This window comes from Balaenoptera acutorostrata, chromosome 10 (assembly GCF_949987535.1).
Source record: "Balaenoptera acutorostrata chromosome 10, mBalAcu1.1, whole genome shotgun sequence".
In the NCBI taxonomy this organism is placed as follows: Eukaryota; Metazoa; Chordata; class Mammalia; order Artiodactyla; family Balaenopteridae; genus Balaenoptera; species Balaenoptera acutorostrata.
Window position 1 is genome coordinate 42,148,191 of NC_080073.1, and position 21,919 is coordinate 42,170,109.

At 46.3% G+C, this 21,919-nt stretch overlaps 2 protein-coding genes across 4 annotated transcripts in view; one reads left to right on the top strand and one right to left on the bottom strand.

Moving 5' to 3' along the window:
- FYCO1 (FYVE and coiled-coil domain autophagy adaptor 1) overlaps nt 1-21,919 on the top strand; it is an 85,932-nt gene that overhangs the window by 50,318 nt on the left and 13,695 nt on the right. For all 3 annotated transcript variants that reach the window (XM_007168869.3, XM_007168870.3, XM_057554552.1), the window contains one exon: nt 18,637-18,732. In XM_007168869.3, the coding sequence (XP_007168931.2) occupies nt 18,637-18,732 (96 nt within the window). The remainder of the gene's footprint in view (nt 1-18,636; nt 18,733-21,919) is intronic.
- On the bottom strand, nt 928-5,541 carry CXCR6 (C-X-C motif chemokine receptor 6). Its single transcript, XM_057554554.1, has 2 exons — nt 5,476-5,541; nt 928-1,974 (listed from the first exon to the last, which is right to left on the bottom strand). Exon 2 carries the CDS (start codon nt 1,951-1,953, stop codon nt 928-930), a length of 1,026 nt encoding a protein of 341 aa, XP_057410537.1. The 5' UTR covers nt 1,954-1,974; nt 5,476-5,541.

Here is a 21,919-nt window from a genome sequence, read left to right on the forward strand (position 1 = left end):
GCTCTGAGCCCACAAGTGATCACTTTTGGTATATTCAGGAATACCACAGTAAGGTGGAATGTGCCTAAGGATAAAAGTAGTTTGGAGACTTTTAAAAAGTTTTATTTCTCAGTCATGAAAATCATGCTCTTTGAGATGTGTGTGTGTGTATTATATATACATTTATATATGATTTGTGTGTGTGTGAGGCATTGGGTAAATTCAGGTTTTAAATGAGCAAACCCACCAAAGATCCATTTCAGAGGTGCTGCTTAGACTCATGATAGTCTTAAACTCAGCTTTGCACATTTTTCTAGCATTCTGTGGCCCACTGGAATCCTCAGCCGACCCTAATTTGCTTTGGCCCGTTCATATTCCCTGGTGCTAGTCCTTCCAGGATTAATCAAAGAGAACATAAAGCACCTATCTATATAAAACCAAACCCACAAGGCGTGGCAGAACCTGAGCTCATTTCTGTTGGGTGCCTGGTGATGGAGGTCTGAGTCACAGTGTCAGCACTGGTTTTCATGGCTGCTTTAATCTCCCCTGCTTCCCAGTCGGCAGAAGAATCTTCTGAACTTGGGAGCCCAGAGTGTCACCTGCCATCAAGACCTTTGTTGGCCAGGTCCCCCTCTTCAACCCTTAGTCCCAGTCCCATTCCCATTGAAGGAGAACCTGGGGTCTTGAGAATCACACGTCATTCCCTGGTGTCAGTATTCTCGGGGTAGAGGAAGGAAAGCCCTGGCAGCTTTCAGACTCCCCTTTGAGCCTTAGGCCTGGGTGTAAAAGAAGAGAGCACAATCTGCGCATGCCTGAGAAGAAGCATCCCACCCCAGCTGCACCATTTGGTAACTTCTCCGTGAGAATGCTCATGCTATACACAAAGCCTTAGAGGACACAGCCATGCTCCTGTGACTTCCTGAGCAGCCTCTCCAAGCCCAGCAAGGCCTACAGCTGGAACATGCTGGTCGCCTCCATGTTGCGAGAGGCTGAAGCAGTCCTGGAATTGTCCTCTGAACACTTCCATTGGCTTGAGACACCCAGGTAAGGGAGGCAGCCAGCGTCTTTCACAAGTTTCCAGAAGTTCTTCCGAAACTTCAGGCCAACAAAGGCATAGAGCACAGGATTAAGGCAGGCACGCAGGTAGGCGATGGCCTCTGTCACTGTGATGGCATAGTGAAAGCTGGTCATGGTGTGGTACTCCCAGCTCATGCTGCCTATGAGCTTCACGAGGTTGAAGGGCGTCTGGGTCAGCAGGAACACCGCCACTACCAGGAAGATGATCTTCAGAGACTTGTGCTTCTGGAAGCCTCGGGCCTGAAGCAGGGTCTTGATTATGACTGAGTAGCAGACAATCATGGCAAGCAGTGGCAGGAAGAACCCCAGTGTCATCTGGGTGGCCAGAACCATGGTGGAAATCTCCTCGTTGTGATAGCCGCAGACAGGCTTGTCAAGGTAAAGGACGTTGCCATAGATGATCTGTGGCAAGGAAACCAGCAGGGAAACTACCCAGATGGACAAGCAGATGACCTTACCCCAGGCCATCCGCTTGGCCTGCTGGTTATAGGCCTTGGTGGCCTGAACCACTGCAATGAAGCGGTCCATGGTGATGCAGGTGAGGATGAGCATGGACGTGTAGAAGTTCAAAGTGTAGATGCCCAGCAGGGTTTTGCACATGACGTTGCCAAAGACCCACTCATGGATGCCTGCATAGGCCCAGAAGGGCAGAGTACAGACGAACACCAGGTCAGCCAAGGGCAGGTTCATTAGGAACACGTCCGTCAGGCTCTTCAGCTTCTGGTAGAAGATGTATATGACCAGCACCAGGGAGTTCCCCACCAGGCCACAGATGAACACCACCACGTACATGCAGGGCAGGAAGAACTTGCTGAACTGCAGGAAGTGTTCGTGCCCCTGGCTGCTGTCATTGGAAGCGTTGAAGAACCCGGGGTCTCCGTAGTCGTACTCGGCCATGGTGTCTGTTCTGATGGACCCCTGGGAGTCAAACCACAGGAATTATATATATTTGGGGCTGAGGGTGATCCCTCCTGCCTTCCCACTGTCCCATTGCCCACAGTTAGGGGGCAGATAGTCACCTCCTAAACCCACCCACTGTTCTGCTCAGTAACAGCCCAGTATATTGGGGACAACCAGTTCTGAGGGGAAACTGCTCAGACAGGACGAGGAACCCTTCACTGGCCCTAAAATTCTCAGGCTCTTACCCGTCTGCGAGACAGCACATAACTGACCCCACCCACATTCCATAAAATCCTGTGCTCAATGGCCTTGGAAGCAAAGGTCACCACGTGGTGAGCTGGGGACTGTGTCCTTTTGGAAGAGCTGCGCTGCTCTTCAGTGGGGAGGGCTGTGTTCATCTGCCCATGCCTAGCAGAAGGTGCCCACCCAGCCTGTGCCCCATCTTCTGTTAAGTTGACCCCTGGACTACGAATTGTGAGAGCTAAGGCAGTATCCCCTTTCCAGGGGGTCCACCATCAAGGAGACTCCTGGAGACCAAGAGGTGTTTGGGCCTTTCTGCCTGGGTGGGCCATCCATCCTGCCTCGTCTTGCCGTGATGGGGAGCCAGGGCAGGGAAGAGCCCAGGCTGCCCAGTGCTTTGGCTGAGCGGCTTTCTGACCAGGGAACTGGGCAGTTTTCCTCACGCCCAACCCCAGCTTTCCCCTTCATCATCTGTCATAGTGTATGACATTCCACCCTCAGGGCCTCTTTGATCTTCAGGAATCTCTTACAAGGTAGGTTCCCCCAGAAGGGAACATTGCTTTAGCTTTTATGACCAGCAGTGTAGGGCTGAGGGGTCTCCTTTAACACACGGAAGAGCTGATTGAAATGGGACGTCAGGTGGGTGGGCTACCGCAGCAGGGCTGGTGGCCAGCCTTGCAGTGGGGCTACTTATAGCAAAGACCAAATAGCTGTCTTTCTTGCCTGGGGGTCCCAGCCCTTCAAGGGTATCACTTCCCTCTGACCCTTCTCTGGGCCCCGTGACCCTGCTGGGGACCATGGAGCAGACACGGGTGATATAATCCGTGGTGTGGGAGCAGGGGCAGCGGCGGCAGCGGCGGCCTTGGAGGGCCAGGTCAGTACCTGCCACTGTGCTGCGGGTACTCAGTATGCAGGGACTCTTCCAGTGAGCGGTGCTATGTCCCACTGGCGCCTCAAGGGAATGTTTAAGAAGAGCAGGCATTTGGTTTAGCAAAGTCAGACTATCAACCGGCCAGACAAGGGGGTGTAAAAGGAGAGATGATCTCTCCTTTCTGGTCTCCTCGGAGACTTTTCTTTTCCTGATGCTGGGTCCTGACGGGAAGGGATGTCAGCCCTGCTGCCACCTTGGCATTTCATGGGCTCAAAGCACCCTTTCTCTCCAAGGAAGGACCTTGTCTTTGGGCTAAGACTACTCAGTGAAAAGTCCCTCCTCCTGGACCACAAAATGTTAGATCTCTAAGAGTGAAAGGCCAACCCATAGGCATTGTACCCCACCAGCTCTGGGCTGCTGGGTTAAGTGAGTCAGACGATGCTGTGTGTGTGTTACTGCTTCACATGGGGACAAAAACATATTCTTCATCATTTAGAATGTGACACTGAAAGTAATATCAGATCTTCATTATTGTTTGACTTACTCTTGGGCTTTAAAAAAAATTCTCCTGGGACCTCCCTGGTGGCACAGTGGTTAAGAATCCTCCTGCCAATACAGGGGACACGGGTTTGATCCCTGTTCCGGGAAGATCCCACATGCCGCAGAGCAACTAAGCCTGTGTGCCACAACTACTAAGCCTGTGCTCTAAAGCCTGCGAGCCACAACTACTGAGCCCACGTGCCACAACTTCTGAAGCCCGCGTGCCCTAGAGACCGTGCTCCGCAACAAAAGAAGCCACCGCAAGCAATGAGAAGTCCGCACACCACAACAAAGAGTAGCCCCCGCTCGCCACAACAACAGAAAGCCCACTCAGCAACAAAGACAGCCAAAAATAAATAAATAAATAAATAGATTAATTAATTAATAATTCTCCTACTAAGGCTGTTGCTGCATCCTTAGGCTGGCATTGCAGTTTCCTCAAAGGACCCATGCAAATTCATTTGTAATAATTGGTAAACTAAACAGTGTTTAACAGATTGGGACTGCACAGTTCTGTGCAGATCGAGTATTAAAAATTACTTTCCCTTCTAGAAATATTAAAACCATTTCTTTATTTTCTCTAACCAAAGTCCTATGTTGATTTGTGAAAATTAGAAAGAAAGTAATATATACAACTTTGGAAATAGTGTCTGATAATAAATAAATAAGCAAAGTATAATTTAGGCATAAAACAGAATATGACTGAAATGTTTAGGAAGTGCCTTTAATGATTTTGGAAAATGCAATACATTTAAAAAAAATTTTTATTGGAGTATAGTTGATTGACAACGTGTTAATTTCAGGTGTACAGCAAAGTGAATCAGTTATATATGTATAACTGATACATATATATAACTGATATATATATATCAGCTATATATATATATCACTGAGATATATATATATATATATATATATATATATTATATATATATATCTCCACTCTTTTTTTTTAGATTCTTTTCCCATATAACTCATTGCAGAGTATTGAGTAGAGTTCCCTGTGCTATACAGCAGGTTCTTACTAGTTATCTATTTTACATATAGTAGTGTGTATATGCCAATCCCAATCTCCCAATTTATCCCTCCCCGCTCCCCAAAAATGCAATATAATATTGGCTGTTACTATTACAACGAAAAGATGACAAAGTGAATGTAAAATTGATCATGATTCTCAGCCTTCTTTGATCATAAACCCCTTTGAGAGTCTCATTAAAGCTGTAGCTCTTTTCCCTCAGTAATAATGTACAAACATGCCTGCAACTCCAGGGGTTCATGAACTCTTTAAATCCCTCTGCCCCATATTCTATAGACTTTGTTTACAAATCTGTGATAAGCTATATGATTTTGACTATATTTTTTAAAACATAGAAAAATGATCAGATTTTATCAGCAGTTCACCCCTGGCTGGTAGAATTAGGGGTGACTTATTTCCATTCCTCCTTTATACTTTTCTGTATTTTCTGAAGTTGCTACAGTTGTATATTGACATATATGGAGAAAAGAAAGTAAACCGTAATCTAAGATAACAGCCTGTCTTATAAAATGGAAAAGAAAAACAGAAAAAGAGATTAGTCAATGAACACACACAGTGACTAGACTCTCCTTATCTCCTGGGGAGGGTCTAATTATGCCATTCCTATCAGCATCATCTTACAAGCATCATCTTACAGAACCAGGTTAAGTCATAATCCTCTCCTCGGACCCTCATGGCAGCAAATAGCAGAGATGGAGTTTGAGCCAAGGGCAGTTGAGCTTGAAAGCCTGGGCATTTGACACCGTACCGTGCTGCAGGCAGGACTCTGACAATCCCAACAACCTGGAGTTAGCCCCTCTTTTAACTATAAAGAAGAAGACCAATGACTCACCAGTAGAGATGCTCTTTCAGTTTGTTCCTGAGATGAGGTTGCTCACAGCAGCAAGGTCGGCCTCTGCCTCTCTCATGTGGTCTGTGTTTCCGTTGAGTGATTTTTAAGAGCTCTCGGTTGGTGATGATAGGAGACCCAGCCCTTCCCCATCTTGCAGCTCAGAATCCACATGACCAGCCTGCACCCATGTAATTTGGGGGTCAAAGAGACGAAGCAGTGGCTCTGATGCTGCACACCCCCTGCAACCTGGCTGGGGTCTTACTCTTTTGCCAGGATCCAAGAGGGTTTTAATTTGTAAACTGAAGGGGAGCAATATGCAGTGTCTGGTAGTCCACTGAAGATGGTGGCATTTGTACCCTAAAATTATTTCATTCACTAGTCGTATGTCTCTTTGGAGCAGTTTGGGTCTGGACCAATGCAAAGTCGATGCTATGGCCTGGGTTCCCTGTGTGCCTGCAGCTCCAATATACGTGACAGCCCTGATCCTCATACCAGTCCTGCAAGTAGGTATTACACCATTTTATAGATGAGAATACAGAGGACTGTAGCCAAAGAACAGCCCCACGGACTCACAGCTAATAACTGCCACTTCCAGGATACAAACGCAGGTCTCCGTCATTGCCAGACCAGTGGACCAGATGGCTTCTAGATGATGGGTCTGCCAGACGGCCAGACACAGCCCTTCCTCCTAAACCCACACCACTCAGACAGGGCTCACCGCCCTGCTTGTCCAGGCTAGAATCAACAGTGAACAGGCTGAACCAAATACTGAAGGTCAAAGCACCCATCTTCCTGAAGGAAATCTTCTGAGACAAGACATTCCTTCACAGTCAGCCAGCCTGACATCTTGGAATCTTTAAGCTTTGAGAGATGAGTTTTTCCCAGAGACAAACCAACTGTGTCACTTAGGACCAGTTCACAGGGTGATGTTAGAAGGGGCTGAACTTTGGCAGACACACTGGCTCAGCCATGCTCGTCCCTCTCAGCAATCGCTTATCCTCCGTGGGGAAAAACAGGCCTCGGCCCGGTGCCCTCCGTGACCACGTACATGCTTGGGAAGGAGGGGTGATGTGTGTCTTAGAGAGAGCGTGACCGTACTTGTCATAACCATTCTCCAATGGAAAGTTCTCTGATGGAAAACTTGCAACTAAATTAGAGGATAAGAGCCCTTCACAATTTGGGGGCCAGAATTTTATTTCAACCACTTTACAAAGTGCCTTCTGTTGTCTTCCAATTTGTAGTGCTCATTGCTTTTCTTTGAAACAAAACTCTGAACTACTTAAGGGCAAGTACCCAACCATATGTCTTGGGTTTTCCCCAGAATATGCAAACATTTCCGAAACAGAATTGGGGGAGAGTAAAAGGGCTGTGGCAGCCGTGCCCCCCGCAGATTCTCTCAGAAGTCAGACTGAGTTGACCTGCTTCCTTTTGCTGAACACCTGGCATTCTGGAGCCATGGCCCTGCGTGGGACGGCAGTTCCAGGACGCGGGGATGGGGCAGTTGCTGCTGGTAGAGGAGTAACTGCCAGGCGGTGGTGGGTGGCGGCGGCTGTGGAGGATGAGTTGGAAAAACCCTCAGAAAAGCAGCCTAACCAGAGGGCAGTGGGCGGCAGGTCAGTGGTGAGGACGGGCATGTGGGTCTGCGTGTTTTGGTCAGCCCATAGTTACCAAGTAATCAGAAATCAACACCAGAAGCTATCTTCTTCACTTGGTTTTTAGGCAAAAAGGAAAACAATGACTAAAAGGAAAACTACTAGGAATTTAATAGTAAAATAGAAAGATGCGCCCAAGCCCCACAGTGGATGTGGCCCACCGTGTGGCTCAGCCTCTCCTTCCAAACCCGAGCTGTTCAGTAGAGCCTTCTGAGATGACAGGCGTGTCCTGTGTCTGTGCATCCAACACAGCGGGCACTAACTCCTGTGGCTATTAGGCACTCGAAGTGTGGCTAGTGCAACCACAGAGCCAAGCATTTAGTTTTGTTTTAATTCTGATGAATTTGAATTTAAGCAGCCACATGAGGCCAGTGGTACTGTATTGAACAGGGCAGTTGTAAACCAAAGACTTCTCCAGTTCACAGGAGATCCCGTGTCACAGGCAGAGCAGCACTCCTAACCGTGCTGGCTTAGCAAGGCGGAGGGGTGGATGGAGCCCTCTGGGGAAGGCTGTCAGCAGGACACTCAGGCCATGAGGCGCTCTGGGCTCCATTCCTTCCTCAGCCAACCTGAACAGCCAGAGAATCTGCTCCTTGGGCGACTGGCAGAATTGAAGTTAAAGAAAAAAGAGGCTAAGGTGTTGTGATTTGTGACAGGAGAATACTCTATATTACAGTTGCAGAGAGCAAGCTGGAGGGACCTCACCTGTGACCCCTAGTCCAGGCAGGCGTGGACCCCTGGACTGCGTTGCTGGGGACTTCCTCAGCGTCCTTGCCTGTGGTCACCACTTTATTCTCACTGGGTTCCGAAGTGGAGCAAGCCTTGGTCATGTCCTTGGGGACATTTGGGACAGAAGACCACCTTGGCTGTGTGCATGACAGGTGCCCAGGCCAAATGTGGCAGGTGTGGCCAAGATGACCACCCTGATAGGGTGGAGCAAGTTGACAGATACACGTGCCTTAGGACAGTTCAGCTCGACCGACCGCAGGCTCAGGGACAGAAATTCAGATGGACAGGAAGGGATGACGAGCCATCGGCCATGAGAGGCCACCATAGCTAGCAGTAGGCTCCCGTGGCCAGAGTAAGGGGAGGAGGAAGGGCACTTGTGGGCAGTGAGTTTGTCTTGCATCTTTTCTGAGGGAAACACCTCAATGGCAACAAAAGGAGATAGGGTGCCCCCTAGTGGCCTTATCTTTGTTCCCCGTCATTCTCAAACTTAAAAATCCTTTGACATCTTCCAACAGAGTTGCTTGAACATTTTCTGCTGCATCCCACAGTCAGAAATTTACATGACTACCCAGGTGTGTATGTGTATAGACAGAGTCAAACAAGAGCCTCATAAAACAATACTTATCCTTACCACATGCAATATAATGCAAAAACACGTTCATATTTTCTATTATATCCTATTTCTTTTTTTTTTTTTTTTTACCCTTTTTTAGGAACATTTTTGCAAAAGCATCAGGTACACCCAGAACTGTCTGTAAATGACAAAAGACTTAAAAATGACCACGGTTAAAGATCTGATGAAAGTTCATAATAATGCAATTGACAAGGAAATTTAGTTATTTCTGAGATACACATTTTAAAATAATAACTAGAATTATGGCTTATAACATTATACCAGAACATATAAGATTTTTGGGAATTTCATGTAATGTCTGAAACATTTATATTAACATATTTCCATGCAAATAACCCAAAGAAAGTTTAGTATTAGATTTTTGTCTTTTGTTTTATTTAATTTTTGAATTTTATTTTATTTATTTTTTTATACAGCAGGTTCTTATTAGTCATCAATTTTATACACATCAGTTTATACATGTCAATCCCAATCGCCCAATTTAGCACACCACCATCCCCACCCCCCTGCGGCTTTCCCCCCTTAGTGTCCATACGTTTGTTCTCTACATCTGTGTCTCAACTTCTGCCCTGCAAACCAGTTCATCTGTACCATTTTTCTAGGTTCCACATACATGCGTTAATATACGATATTTGTTTTTCTCTTTCTGACTTACTTCACTCTGTATGACAGTCTCTAGATCCATCCACATCTCAACAGATGACCCAATTTCGTTCCTTTTTATAGCTGGGTAATATTCCATTGTATATATGTACCACAACTTCTTTATCCATTCATCTGTCGATGGGCATTTAGGTTGCTTCCATGACCTGGCTATTGTAAATAGTGCTGCAGTGAACATTGGGGTGCATGTGTCTTGTTGAATTATGGTTTTCTCTGGGTATATGCCCAGTAGTGGGATTGCAGGATCATATGGTAAATCTATTTTTAGTTTTTCAAGGAACCTCCATACTGCTCTCCATAGTGGTTGTATCAATTTACATTCCCACCAACAGTGCAAGAGGGTTCCCTTTTCTCCACACCCTCTCCAGCATTTGTTGTTTGTAGATTTTCTGATGATGCCCATTCTAACTGGTGTGAGGTGATATCTCATTGTAGTTTTGATTTGCATTTCTCTAATAATTAGTGATGTTGAGCAGCTTTTCATGTGTTTCTTGGCCATCTGTATGTCTTCTTTGGAGAAATGTCTATTTAGGTCTTCTGCCCATTTTTGGACTGGGTTGTTTGTTTCTTTAATATTGAGCTGCATGAGCTGTTTATATATTTTGGAGATTAATCCTTTGTCCATTGATTCGTTTGCAAATATTTTCTCCCATTCTGAGGGTTGTCTTCTCGTCTTGTTTATAGTTTCCTTTGCTGTGCAAAAGCTTTGAAGTTTCATTAGGTCCCATTTGTTTATTTTTGTTTTTATTTCCATTACTCTAGGAGGTGGATCAAAAAAGATCTTGCTGTGATTTATGTCAAAGAGTGTTCTTCCTATGTTTTCCTCTAAGAGTTTTATAGTGTCCAGTCTTACATTTAGGTCTCTAATCCATTTTGAGTTTATTTTTGTGTGTGGTGTTAGGGAGTGTTCTAATTTCATTCTTTTACATGTAGCTGTCCAGTTTTCCCAGCACCACTTATTGAAGAGACTGTCTTTTCTCCATTGTATATCCTTGCCTCCTTTGTCATAGATTAGTTGACCATAGGTTCGTGGGTTTATCTCTGGGCTTTCTATCCTGTTCCATTGATCTATATTTCTGTTTTTGTGCCGGTACCATATTGTCTTGATTACTGTAGCTTTGTAGTATAGTCTGAAGTCAGGTAGTCTGATTCCTCCAGCTCCGTTTTTTTCCCTCAAGACTGCTTTGGCTATTCAGGGTCTTTTGTGTCTCCATACAAATTTTAAGACATTTTGTTCTAGTTCTGTAAAAAATGCCATTGGTAATTTGATAGGGATTGCATTGAATCTGTAGATCGCTTTGGGTAGTATAGTCATTTTCAAAATATTGATTCTTCCAATCCAAGAACATGGTATATCTCTCCATCTGTTGGTATCATCTTTAATTTCTTTCATCAGTGTCTTATAGTTTTCTGCATACAGGTCTTTTGTCTCCCTAGATAGGTTTATTCCTAGGTATTTTATTCTTTTCGTTGCATTGTTAAATGGGAGTGTTTCCTTAATTTCTCTTTCAGATTTTTCATCATTAGTGTATAAGAATGCAAGAGATTTCTATGCATTAATATTGTATCCTGCAACTTTACCAAATTCATTGATTAGCTCTAGTAGTTTTCTAGTGGCGTTTTTAGGATTCTCTGTGTATAGTATCATGTCATCTGCAAACAGTGACAGTTTTACTTCTTCTTTTCCAATGTGTATTCCTTTTATTTCTTTTTCTTCTCTGAATGCCGTGGCTGGGACTTCCAAAACTATGTTGAATAATAGTGGTGAGAGTGGACATCCTTGTCTCGTTCCAGATCTTAGAGGAAATGCTTTCAGTTTTTCACCATTGAGAATGATGTTTGCTGTGGGTTTGTCGTATATGTCCTTTATTATGTTGAGGTAGGTTCCCTCTGTGCCCACTTTCTGGAGAGTTTTTATCATAAATGGGTGTTGAATTTTGTCAAAGTCTTTTTCTGCATCTATTGAGATGATCATATGGTGTTTATTCTTCAATTTGTTAATATGGTGTATCACATTGATTGATTTGCGTATATTGAAGAATCCTTGCATCCCTGGGATAAATCCCACTTGATCGTGGTGTATGATCCTTTTAATGTGTGGTTGGATTCTGTTTGCTAGTATTTTGTTGAGGAATTTTGCATCTATATTCATCAGTGATATTGGTCTATAATTTTCTTTTTTTGTGATATCTTTTTCTGGTTTTGGTATCAGGGTGATGGTGGCTTCATAGAATGAATTTGGGAGTGTTTCTCCCTCTGCAATTTTTTGGAAGAGTTTGAGAAGGATGGGTGTTAACTCTTCTCTAAATGTTTGATAGAATTCACCTGTGAAGCCATCTTTTCCTGGACTTTTGTTTGTTGGAAGATTTTTAATCACAGTTTCAATTTCATTACTTGTGATTGGTCTGTTCATATTTTCTATTTCTTCCTGGTTCAGTCTGGGAAGGTTATACTTTTCTAAGAATTTGTCCATTTCTTCCAGGTTGTCCATTTTTTTGGCGTAGATTTGCTTGTAGTAATCTCTTAGGATGCTTTGTATTTCTGCGGTGTCTGTTGTAACTTCTCCTTTTTCATTTCTAATTTTATTGATTTGAGTCCTCTCCCTCTTTTTCTTAATGAGTCTGGCTAATGGTTTATCAATTTTGTTTATCTTCTCAAAGAACCAGCTTTTACCTTTATTGACCTTTGCTATTGTTTTCTTTGTTTCTATTTCATGTATTTCTGCTCTGATCTTTATGATTTCTTTCCTTCTGCTAACTTTGGGTTTTGTTTGTTCTTCTTTCTCTAGTTCCTTTAGGTGTAAGGTTAGATTGTTTATTTGAGATTTTTCTTGTTTCTTGAGGTAGGCTTGTATAGCTATAAACTTCCCTCTTAGAACTGCTTTTGCTGCATCCCATAGGTTTTGGATCATCGTGTTTTCATTGTCATTTGTCTCTAGGTATTTTTTTATTTCCTCTTTGATTTTTTCAGTGATCTCTTGGTTATTTAGTAATGTATTGTTTAGCCTCCATGTGTTTGTGTTTTTTACGTTTTTTTCCCTGTAATTCATTTCTAATCTCATAGTGTTGTGGTCAGAAAAGATGCTTGATATGATTTAAATTTTCTTAAATTTACTGAGGCTTGATCTGTGACCCAAGATGTGATCTATCCTGGAGAATGTTCCGTGCGCACTTGAGAAGAAAGTATAATCTGCTGTTTTTGAATGGACTGTCCTATAAATATCAATTAAATCTGTCTGGTCTATTGTGTCATTTAAAGCTTCTGTTTCCTTATTTATTTTCATTTTGGATGAACTGTCCATTTGGTGTAAGTGAGGTGTTAAAGTCCCCCACTATTACTGTGTTACTGTCGATTTCCTCTTTTATAGCTGTTAGCAGTTGCCTTATGTATTGAGGTGCTCCTATGTTGGGTGCATATATATTTATAATTGTTATATCTTCTTCTTGGATTGATCCCTTGATCATTATGTAGTGTCCTTCCTTGTCTCTTGTAACATTCTTTATTTGAAAGTCTATTTTATCTGATACGAGTATTGCTGCTCCAGCTTTCTTTTGATTTCCATTTGCATGGAATATCTTTTTCCATCCCCTCACTTTCAGTCTGTATGTGTCCCTAGGTCTGAAGTGGGTCTCTTGTAGACAGCATATATATGGATCTTGTTTTTGTATCCATTCAGCAAGCCTTTGTCTTTTTGGTTGGAGCACTTAATCCATTCACATTTAAGGTAATTATCGACATGTATGTTCCTATGACCTTTTCTTAATTGTTTTGGGTTTGTTTTTGTAGGTCCTTTTCTTCTCTTGTGTTTCTCACTTAGAGAAGTTCCTTTAGCATTTGTTGTAGAGCTGGTTTGGTGGTGCTGAATTCTCTTAGCTTTTGCTTGTCTGTAAAGCTTTTGATTTCTCCATTGAATCTGAATGAGATCCTTGCCGGATAGAGTAATCTTGGTTGTAGGTTCTTCCCTTTCATCACTTTAAGTATATCATGCCACTCCCTTCTCGCTTGTAGAGTTTCTGCTGAGAAATCAGCTGTTAACCTTATGGGAGTTCCCTTGTATGTTATTTGTCGTTTTTCCCTTGCTGCTTTCAATAATTTTTCTTTGTCTTTAATTTTTGCCAATTTGATTACTATGTGTCTCGGCGTGTTTCTCCTTGGGTTTATCCTGTATGGGACTCGCTGCGCTTCCTGGTTTGGGTAGCTATTTCCTTTCCCGTGTTAGGGAAGTTTTCAACTATAATCTCTTCAGATATTTTCTTGGGTCCTTTCTCTGTCTCTTCTCCTTCTGGGACCCCTATAATGCGAATGTTGTTGCGTTTAATGTTGTCCCAGAGGTCTCTTAGGCTGTCTTCATTTCTTTTCATTCTTTTTTCTTTATTCTGTTCCGCAGCAGTGAATTCCACCATTCTGTCTTCCAGGTCACTTATCCGTTCTTCTGCCTCAGTTATTCTGCTATTGATTCCTTCTAGTGTAGTTTTCATTTCAGTTATTGTATTGTTCATCTCTGTTTGTTTGTTCTTTAATTCTTCTAGGTCTTTGTTAAACATTTCTTGCATCTTCTCAATCTTTGCCTCCATTGTTTTTCCGAGGTCCTGGATCATCTTCACTATCATTATTCTGAACTCTTTTTCTGGAAGGTTGCCTATCTCCACTTCATTTAGTTGTTTTTCTGGGGTTTTATCTTGTTCCTTCATCTGGTACATAGCCCTCTGCCTTTTCATCTTGTCTATCTTTCTGTGAATGTGGTTTTTGTTCCACAGGCTGCAGGATTGTAGTTCTTCTTGCGTCTTCTGTCTGCCCTCTCTATCCTATTTCTTTTAATATTCATCATAACTTACTAAATTGATTCACAACTGACGGAATGGGTCATGACCCACAGTTTGAAAAGCCATTGAAAGGAGACTCTGTGTCCCTAATCATTGCCTTTGAGACTGCATCACCCACCCATGCACACTCCCACCTCCACCCATCTCCCTTTCCCACCTCACAAAGCTCCCCCATGCAGGGCCTCAGCCAGGACTAGCAAGGGTTGCAGGACCTACTCTGGTAATAGTGTTGTCTGTGTTGTGATGGTCAGAGAGGTGGGGAGATGGAAGAGGAGAGGGAATAAAAGATTAGGACATCTTGGGGTTTTTTTGGCTGCACCCCACAACTGGTGGGATCTTAGTTCCCCAACCAGGGATTGAACCCTTGCCCCTTGCAGTGGGAATCAGAGTCCCAACCACTGGACCACCAGGGAATTCCCGACATCTTTTATTCTTAATGCGGGTATATTGAGAGAACCAACCACAGTTTTCAGAGTGCATTTCATCATATGTTATTTATCTTTCTCATTTATGGTGCTTGCACTTTGCACAAGGATGAGAGCAAATGAAACGAGGCAGGCCTGAGTGGGCTTGGGCCCGTCTCCTCTCACCTGGCCCCTGCCTCCTTAGCCATCAAGTGGAGTTGGACTGGATGGTCCTTTGAGCTTCTTCTTGCACTGACATTCTCTGATGGGGGTGGGGGAATCTGGAAGCCAGCGATTGGAAGATGAACAAGAAAGAGGTGTTGGACAGGAAGGAGGTCAGAGGTGGGCTGGGCTGGGGAGAAAAAGGAGTGACAAGGCTTGCCCTTGGTGGCAGCAGGCACTTTAGGACATGTTCTTGCTGCACCTTCCCTGGGAAGAGTGGGGAAGGCTGAGGTCAGGAGCTGCCGACCAGAGCGAGCCCACCTCTTTCCCAGCCAGTAAAACGCCTTCTCCAAGTCCTTTGAAACTTACAGCCTTTTTAAGCCAGCAGAACCTGGAGTCCATCCAGTTCCATCTCCTCCCATTTAGAAAGGAGAAATCTGAGGTCTCAGAGGAGGAAAGGGCTCACCCAGAGTCACAGTCATAAAGCCAAGACTGGGACCACCTTGGAGTGATACCCCCCTCCCCTGAGCCGTACCACCTCCCCTGCCCTCTAGAGCCACAGTGAGCTCCAGCCAGAGGGAGCCCACTGCTTAGGCCTCAGCGCTGAGGGCGAGGTGTTTGTGAGGACGGGCTCTCCCACCTGCCGTGGGCTGACGTAGACTGTGCACAGACAGCCCTGGCCTGACACCTGAGCGCTAGCGGGCGTCTGATTACCTAGGCAGCCCTGGAGGCCCCCGTGCCAGCCGCCACCTCCACCCCCTCGCAGCAGCGCCCTGAGCAGCTTGTCACAGCCAGCGGCCTCAGCACTCCAGCAGTAGACAGGAGCGAGGCCGGGAAGCGGGGCCATATGGCGGAGCGAGCAGGCGTGATGTCCAGCTGTCTGAATGAAGCCAAGTCTCAAGCTCAGAGATTTCCAGAGAGGCCGGAGGCCTCCCCCTGTGCAGTGCTGTCCTCCAGACAGAGAGGCTTTGTAAGTTGGCGGCGAACAGTCTGCTTTGTGTCTGAGAAAATCCTGTTCGAGGTGGAGGTGCTGCAGTTTGTCCCCAGGTGTGGCTTTGCTAACCCAGCGTCTGCCACTCCATGTGTGACTCGGGGTCTTCCTCCTTCAGGATCTGTTGCTGATTCCTTTCTTGATTTCATCAGCATTACCTCTGCCCTTTTATCCTGAATTTACACGCTAACAATTTACGCCCCCATGTATGTTTTTTAGCAAGTAGCACAGACATTCTTTGGTTCCAGCACACGGCAGTGACCTGTCCTTTGGGACGGGAAAAGCCCAGCCACAGCCCCTGCTTGCAAAGAGCTTGTGGACCAGGGGGAGATAAGACCCAAAAGCAGATAGGCAAAGCCCAGCGTGACCAGGGCTGTGACACGTGGGTGGCAGGGAGGAGTATGGGGTGCAGGAGCATGGGGGGTGGGAGCGAGCTGCAGGTGCCCTGGGGTGACGCCACCAGTCACTGACCCCAAACTCTTGGTGCATCGTGGTTGCTGCAGGTACGCTGCATGTTGCACAGATATTCCTGCCCCCAGGGTTGAGTGACAGCCAGGACAGGCTTAGGCGAGACTCACTGGATTTTGCCAACTCTGAACCACCCCTCTTCACATCCGCATGAAGAACACCTGGGTGCTCCAGGGACCTTCCCAGGGTCCTACTGACTGAGTGAGGAGCCTCAGGCCTCAGACACAGGACGTAGACTTTGGGGGACGGTATCTGCTGCCCCTCCCCATGGGCGGGTTGTGCGTCTCTGCCCATTGTTAGTGCCTCTCCCTGTGGAAGGATGAGCCTCATGCCCCTGCTGTGGTGTGTTTGGCCACGGGACCCACCAGGCAGTGAAATGTGAGGAGCAGTGTGGTGAGAACCATTTCTGAGCAGAGGCGATGGCCGCCGCCTCCAGGCAGAAGCTCTGTGAGCATTAGGGTCTGGCTACCCACTGTGCTCTCTTGTATTTCTCATGTTCCAGAGATGATGTGAGGTCCCAGGCTCACCTGAGCTCTGGGATTCAGGGTCTGTTAACTCCCTGGGAAAGCTGCAGAGCCCCTCCCCAGGCATCACACCTGGCCGCGGCCCAGATAGCGCTCTCAGAGAAGCACACCAGTTTTCCAGCATAAGTTGTAGGTCCACTCTAGGGGCAGCCGTGAACTTGGTGCCCAAGTGGGTGTGAGGGCAGGTGAGGAGGGCCATCTGAGCACATGGTCTGGATGCTTGCTGTCAGCCGCTGACCTTGCGTGTGCCACTGTATGTGCTGAGGCCTCCTTCCAGGCAGGCCGCAGCTGTCTGTCCCTGCCTCAGATGGAGCGCCTCTGTGGGGTAGGGCCCATGCCCACCTCACGTGTCCTGTGCAGTGCTGGGCTGCCACTTCAGGACCCGCTCAACAGTAGGCAAGGTGAGGGTAGGGCAGGTCTGAGTTCACACAAGTTCACACGGGGCCTCAGAGGTTGAGTGAATGTGCCTGGGGGCCAGGCTGGTGACAGCCCAGGGATGTGTGTAGGGGGTGGGATGGGGGAGCAGAACTGGGTGAGGGCATTTTGGGGCCTACTGACCTCACCCCAGAAACATCTGGGGAGAGCCTGCCAGGACAGTTGAGAAGGGAATTATCACAGCATTTTGGGAAAAAGCCATGCTGCTCAGGAGATCTTCCTCATTAACCCCTTCCCAAAGGGCAAATCAGCAAATCATTTCCCTTTCCTGGACCTAGGTTCTTCTCAGGCAGCATTGGGCACTGGAGCTGGTTGGGTTTGAGATCCCTGAGCTCATATAAGTGATTGGCCGCACTGGGCTTGGGACCCAGCAAGATGAGCACTGAGCTGGAGTCAGGGTGTCTGATTCTGGCCCTGCCTCTCAAGACCTGCCTGGGCCTCTGTGTCCCTATCAGTGAAGTGTGGGCACTGCTCCGAGGATCAGCAACTCAGCAGCGGTTAAAAATGTTCCATGGGAACGCTAGAGTTAACATTTAATACATGTCTTGGGACTTCCCTGGTGGTCCCGTGGTAAAGAATCCGCCTTCCAATGCAGGGGACTCGAGTTCGATCCCTGGTCAGGGAACTAAGATCCCACATGCCGTGGGGCAACTAATCCCGCGTGCCACAACTACTGAGCTCGCGTGCCTCAACTAGAGAGCCTGTGCGCCACAACTACAGAGCCCACGCGCCCTGGAGCCTGCATGCCACAACTAGAGCGAGAAAACCCGCACGCCACAACTAGAGAGAATCCCTGAACGCTGCAACTAGCGAAGAGCCCGCACACCGTTAACAAAAGATCCCGCATGCCTCAACAAAGATCCCGCATGCCTCAACAAAGATCCCGCATGCCTTAACAAAGATCCCGTGTGCCACAACTAAGACCTGACGCAGCCAAAAAAATAAGGAAAATAAATATTAAAAGAAAATTAATAGATGTCTTTACTGCAGGACATCTCAGAGCCTTGAATTTACTGTTTAAGAATGCCATGAGTTTCTAAGAAAGAGTGCAGGGTTCCCCTCGCTGGCAGTGGTGTTCCACAGAGCACACTTTGGGAACCATGGCACCTCTGTACTGCCAGGCAGCTCCTACAGCTAGTTCTCCGCACAGCAGACAGTGGGTTGTGAGGGAAGAGGAGGTGTGGCGTGGATCTGCCCTCTTTGTATGAGTCTCTGTCCCACAACCTCCTCAGGCCATGCCGCTTCCTGCCTCATCAGCTCTGGGTGCCTGTCCTTGTTCCCCAGAGATGGGCCAGAGCAGGCTCGTCTAGTCAGGGACTGGCGCTGAAAAGGCAGCATCAGTGGTGCTGGAAACTTACCCCGTGGCTGTAGCTCTGCTGGCGTGGGACAGGAGGGTGGTCCATTTGTGCTGTGGTCACCCATCCCACGCCCACTGGGAAGACATTGGGCAAGTCACTGCAGCCCTGTTGTCTTCCCTCCCTATCCTGCCTGCCTGGGCCTGACCCCCATGGCTCTCCACCCTCAGAGTCTGCGGGGCCTCTGTCCTGGCCTCCATGATTGAAGGGTTCCCCGTGCGTTCTGAGGTTGGCTACCAGACTCCAAGACTACGGGCTTCAGGATGCGGGACCCTGTGTGCTGATAGCTAATTGGCTGTGTTCTCGTTTGTGACATTTCAGGGACACCACATCAAACTCGCTAACCCCTGAGGACACTGAAGACATGCCTGTGGGGCAGGATGCTGAAATCTGCTTGCTGAAGTCGGGAGAACTGATGTAAGTGACGGGCCCCCAAGCTGGACTTGCCAGGGTGTCACTTTTGGGGAGGAGGAACACCAGAGGAGGCCTGGCCTTCCGGTGTCCCAGCTGGAAGGCACCCCAGAGGCTCAGACTTGGCACCCATGGTGGTTTTCAAGTTTGTGCTTCTTTTTCTTTTTCTTTCTTTCTTTCTTCCTTTCTTTCTTCCTTCCTTCCTTCCTTCCTTCCTTCCTTTCTTTCTTTTGTAAAATTTATATACAGTAAAGGTCCCCATTTATAGTGTACAGTGCTTGGATTTTGATAAGTAATACAGTGTAATCACCAGGCATCTGCCAGCCCCCACATCGAGCTCTGCCAGTGGCTTTACAGTCTCAGGCCTCAGCACCCAACCAGCTCCACTCCCAAGTCTGCCAAAGAGGAAACCTAGGTCCAGAAAAGAAAATTGACCGGAGTGAAGATATAGAACAGTTCCATCACCCCAAAAAGCTCCCCTGTCCTTTTATACTCATCCTTCCCTCACCCCTATGTCCTGTGTTCTTCCTTTTTGAAAATAACTTTATTTTCTTATTGTAAGAAAATTTTCCTTGTAGAAAATCAGGAAACAGAGATAAGCAAACCACTTTGCATATAGCCTTCCAGTCTTGTTTATACTAATATACCTAATTTTTCAACATAAACAAATATCCTACATCTTATTTCACAGTCTTTTTAAACTTAATCTTGTATGAGTATTTCCCCATATCATTCTTTTTCTCCAGTGTTGTGACCAATGGCTGCATGATTGCATTATGGTCATTGAGTACATTCAGTCACTCGTTCACAGATATTTATCCAGCACCTACTATGTGCTAGATACTGTTCTAGGTCCTTAGAGCACATCAGTGAACAAAGCAAAAAAAGATTACTGCCCTCATGTTCACTTTACATTCCAGCAGGGGTGACAGACAATAAACATCAGTAAATAAGTAAATTATATAGTATGTTACAAGGTGGTGCTTGCTTTGGAAAAGAAACAAAGAGTAGGATGAGGGGGGAAGGGTTGCAATTTTATTTTTTCTTAATTTTTTAAATTAGTTATCTATTTTATACGTATTAGTGTATATATGTCAATCCCAATCTCCCAGTTCATCCCACCACCACTGCCATCACCACCACCCCACGCCCGCTTTTCCCCCTTGGTGTCCATACATTTGTGGGGTTGCAATTTTAAATAGAAAACGCTAAGAAGGTAAGACTTGAAGGAGTTTTCATGCAGATATGTGAGGGAACAGCATTCAGGCAGAAGGAACAGTCAGTGCAAAGGCCCTGGGGCAGGATGGTGTCTGGTATGTTTAAGGAATAGGGATAGGGTCAGTGTGACTGAAGCAGAAAGAGGGAAGGAGACTGGGTCAGAGAGGGAACAGGGCCCACGTCACATCAGGCCTTCTTGGCCATTGTAAGGACCTTGGCTTTTAATCTGAGGGGAATGGGAGCTTTAAAATTAGATTTGGAACAGATGTGTGACTTAATATAATTTACATTATAAAAGGGGTCACTCTAGTTGCCATGTGGAGAATGACTATGAAGGGACAGAAGTAGGGAGACCAGTTGAATTTACATTTATGATGTGAGTCTTATGGACAACAGACTTCTTTTATTTAAGATTATATTTGAGCAGAGATGGCAAACCCTTGATTTCTTTTTATTAGCATCTCCTTTGGTGAGACTGAGTATTGTCCTCTCACTGAACAGATGAGGTCTAGAAAGGTAAAAAAGATTAAAGACACAATCCAAGTAACTCGGTGCAAGGGGAGAATTCTGGAATGTAAAATTATGAAATGACCCAGCATCAGTGGGGCACCCTGTCAGAGTAAGTAATGCAGCAAGATTTCCATGTTGTGAGAGACCTCTTTTCCAAAATGGACCCTTCTGCCTACTTGCACATTCTTGAAAATTGTAAATATTGGACAAGACCTTTTTTTACTATAATTAGCAATAAAGCTTAAATTAACACATGGGAAATTGGTCCATGGAATTAAATTTTTACACAGGTGAATGACCTATATCAGAGCTGTTCCTTAGAGCATTTTGGTTTTCTAATCATTGATTAGTCTTCTCACTTGCAAAGCTTGGGGAGTATTCCCATCCACCTCTACGCCTTTGGAGCCAACAGAATTCTTAGCGCCACCACTTATTTGCTGTGCAGTCTTGGGCAAGTTACCTCCCCTCTCTGAGTTTTGGTTTCCACCCCTGTGTTAAAGGGGACAGTAATATTTTTGTCCATGAAAGGCAGTTTGGTATAGTAGAAAGGCAATGGCTTTGGATCAGACCTGTATGGATCTGGATAGAGTTGCTTAGTCTTTTTGAATCTTAGTTTCCTTGTGTGTAGACGGGAGCATCATGCTTCCTCACATAGCCCTTGTGACAACACCCGAAGCTGGCGAGCAGAGTTAGCCCTTGTACAGTTGAGGAGAGGAGATGGGACCGTCCAGGGCCGCACACTCCTGAGCTGCAACCCCGCACTGGAGGCCCTGCCCTCATGGCCCTCGCTCACCTGCTGCCTCCGGATTTGCTGGGCAGGAGGAGGCACCACTTAATCAGGGAGACTTTGCCCTTCAGCATGGGTTCATCTTCTGATGTAATTGTCACACCCGCCAGAGGCAGGCGTGGTTGTCCCTGTCTGCAGGTGAGGAACCTGAGGCTGACGTGAGGGTGAGCCCTGCGGCAGATGAGAAGCGAGGCAGGTACCAGCACCAGGTTCTCTGGGTCCTGCAGAGAAACTCACTGTCCCTAAACCCTTTAAACTTTTGGAACTGGCTCTTAATCCAGCTAATGAGAGGTAGAATAGGGACACAGCTCCAAGAAGCCTGTCTCCCCAGGGCCCTCAGACTACCCTGCATTAAAGAGTCTGGGGTGTTTGCATTTATGAAAAGTCAGGGTGCCTGCTTGGAATTTTTTGGCAGGCCCCGGATTTCCGCTGAAAAGAGGGACGACTGACCGAAAGGGCAGGAGGTTTCAAACGATGCGTGTGCTTACTTCTGGTGCTAATTAGGTAAAAGCAGGAGGCGAGGAACTGGAAGGAGTAAGGGGAGAGAAAGAGTGGACAGCTGAGCAGCAGGGCAGCTGCAGGAGAGCTGCAGAAGGCTGAGGCCTCGGCATGCACTTCCTGTCCTTGAGGGGCACGGAGTGGCCCAGGCCGTCCTCTCAGTTCCAGCCGGCTTGCGGG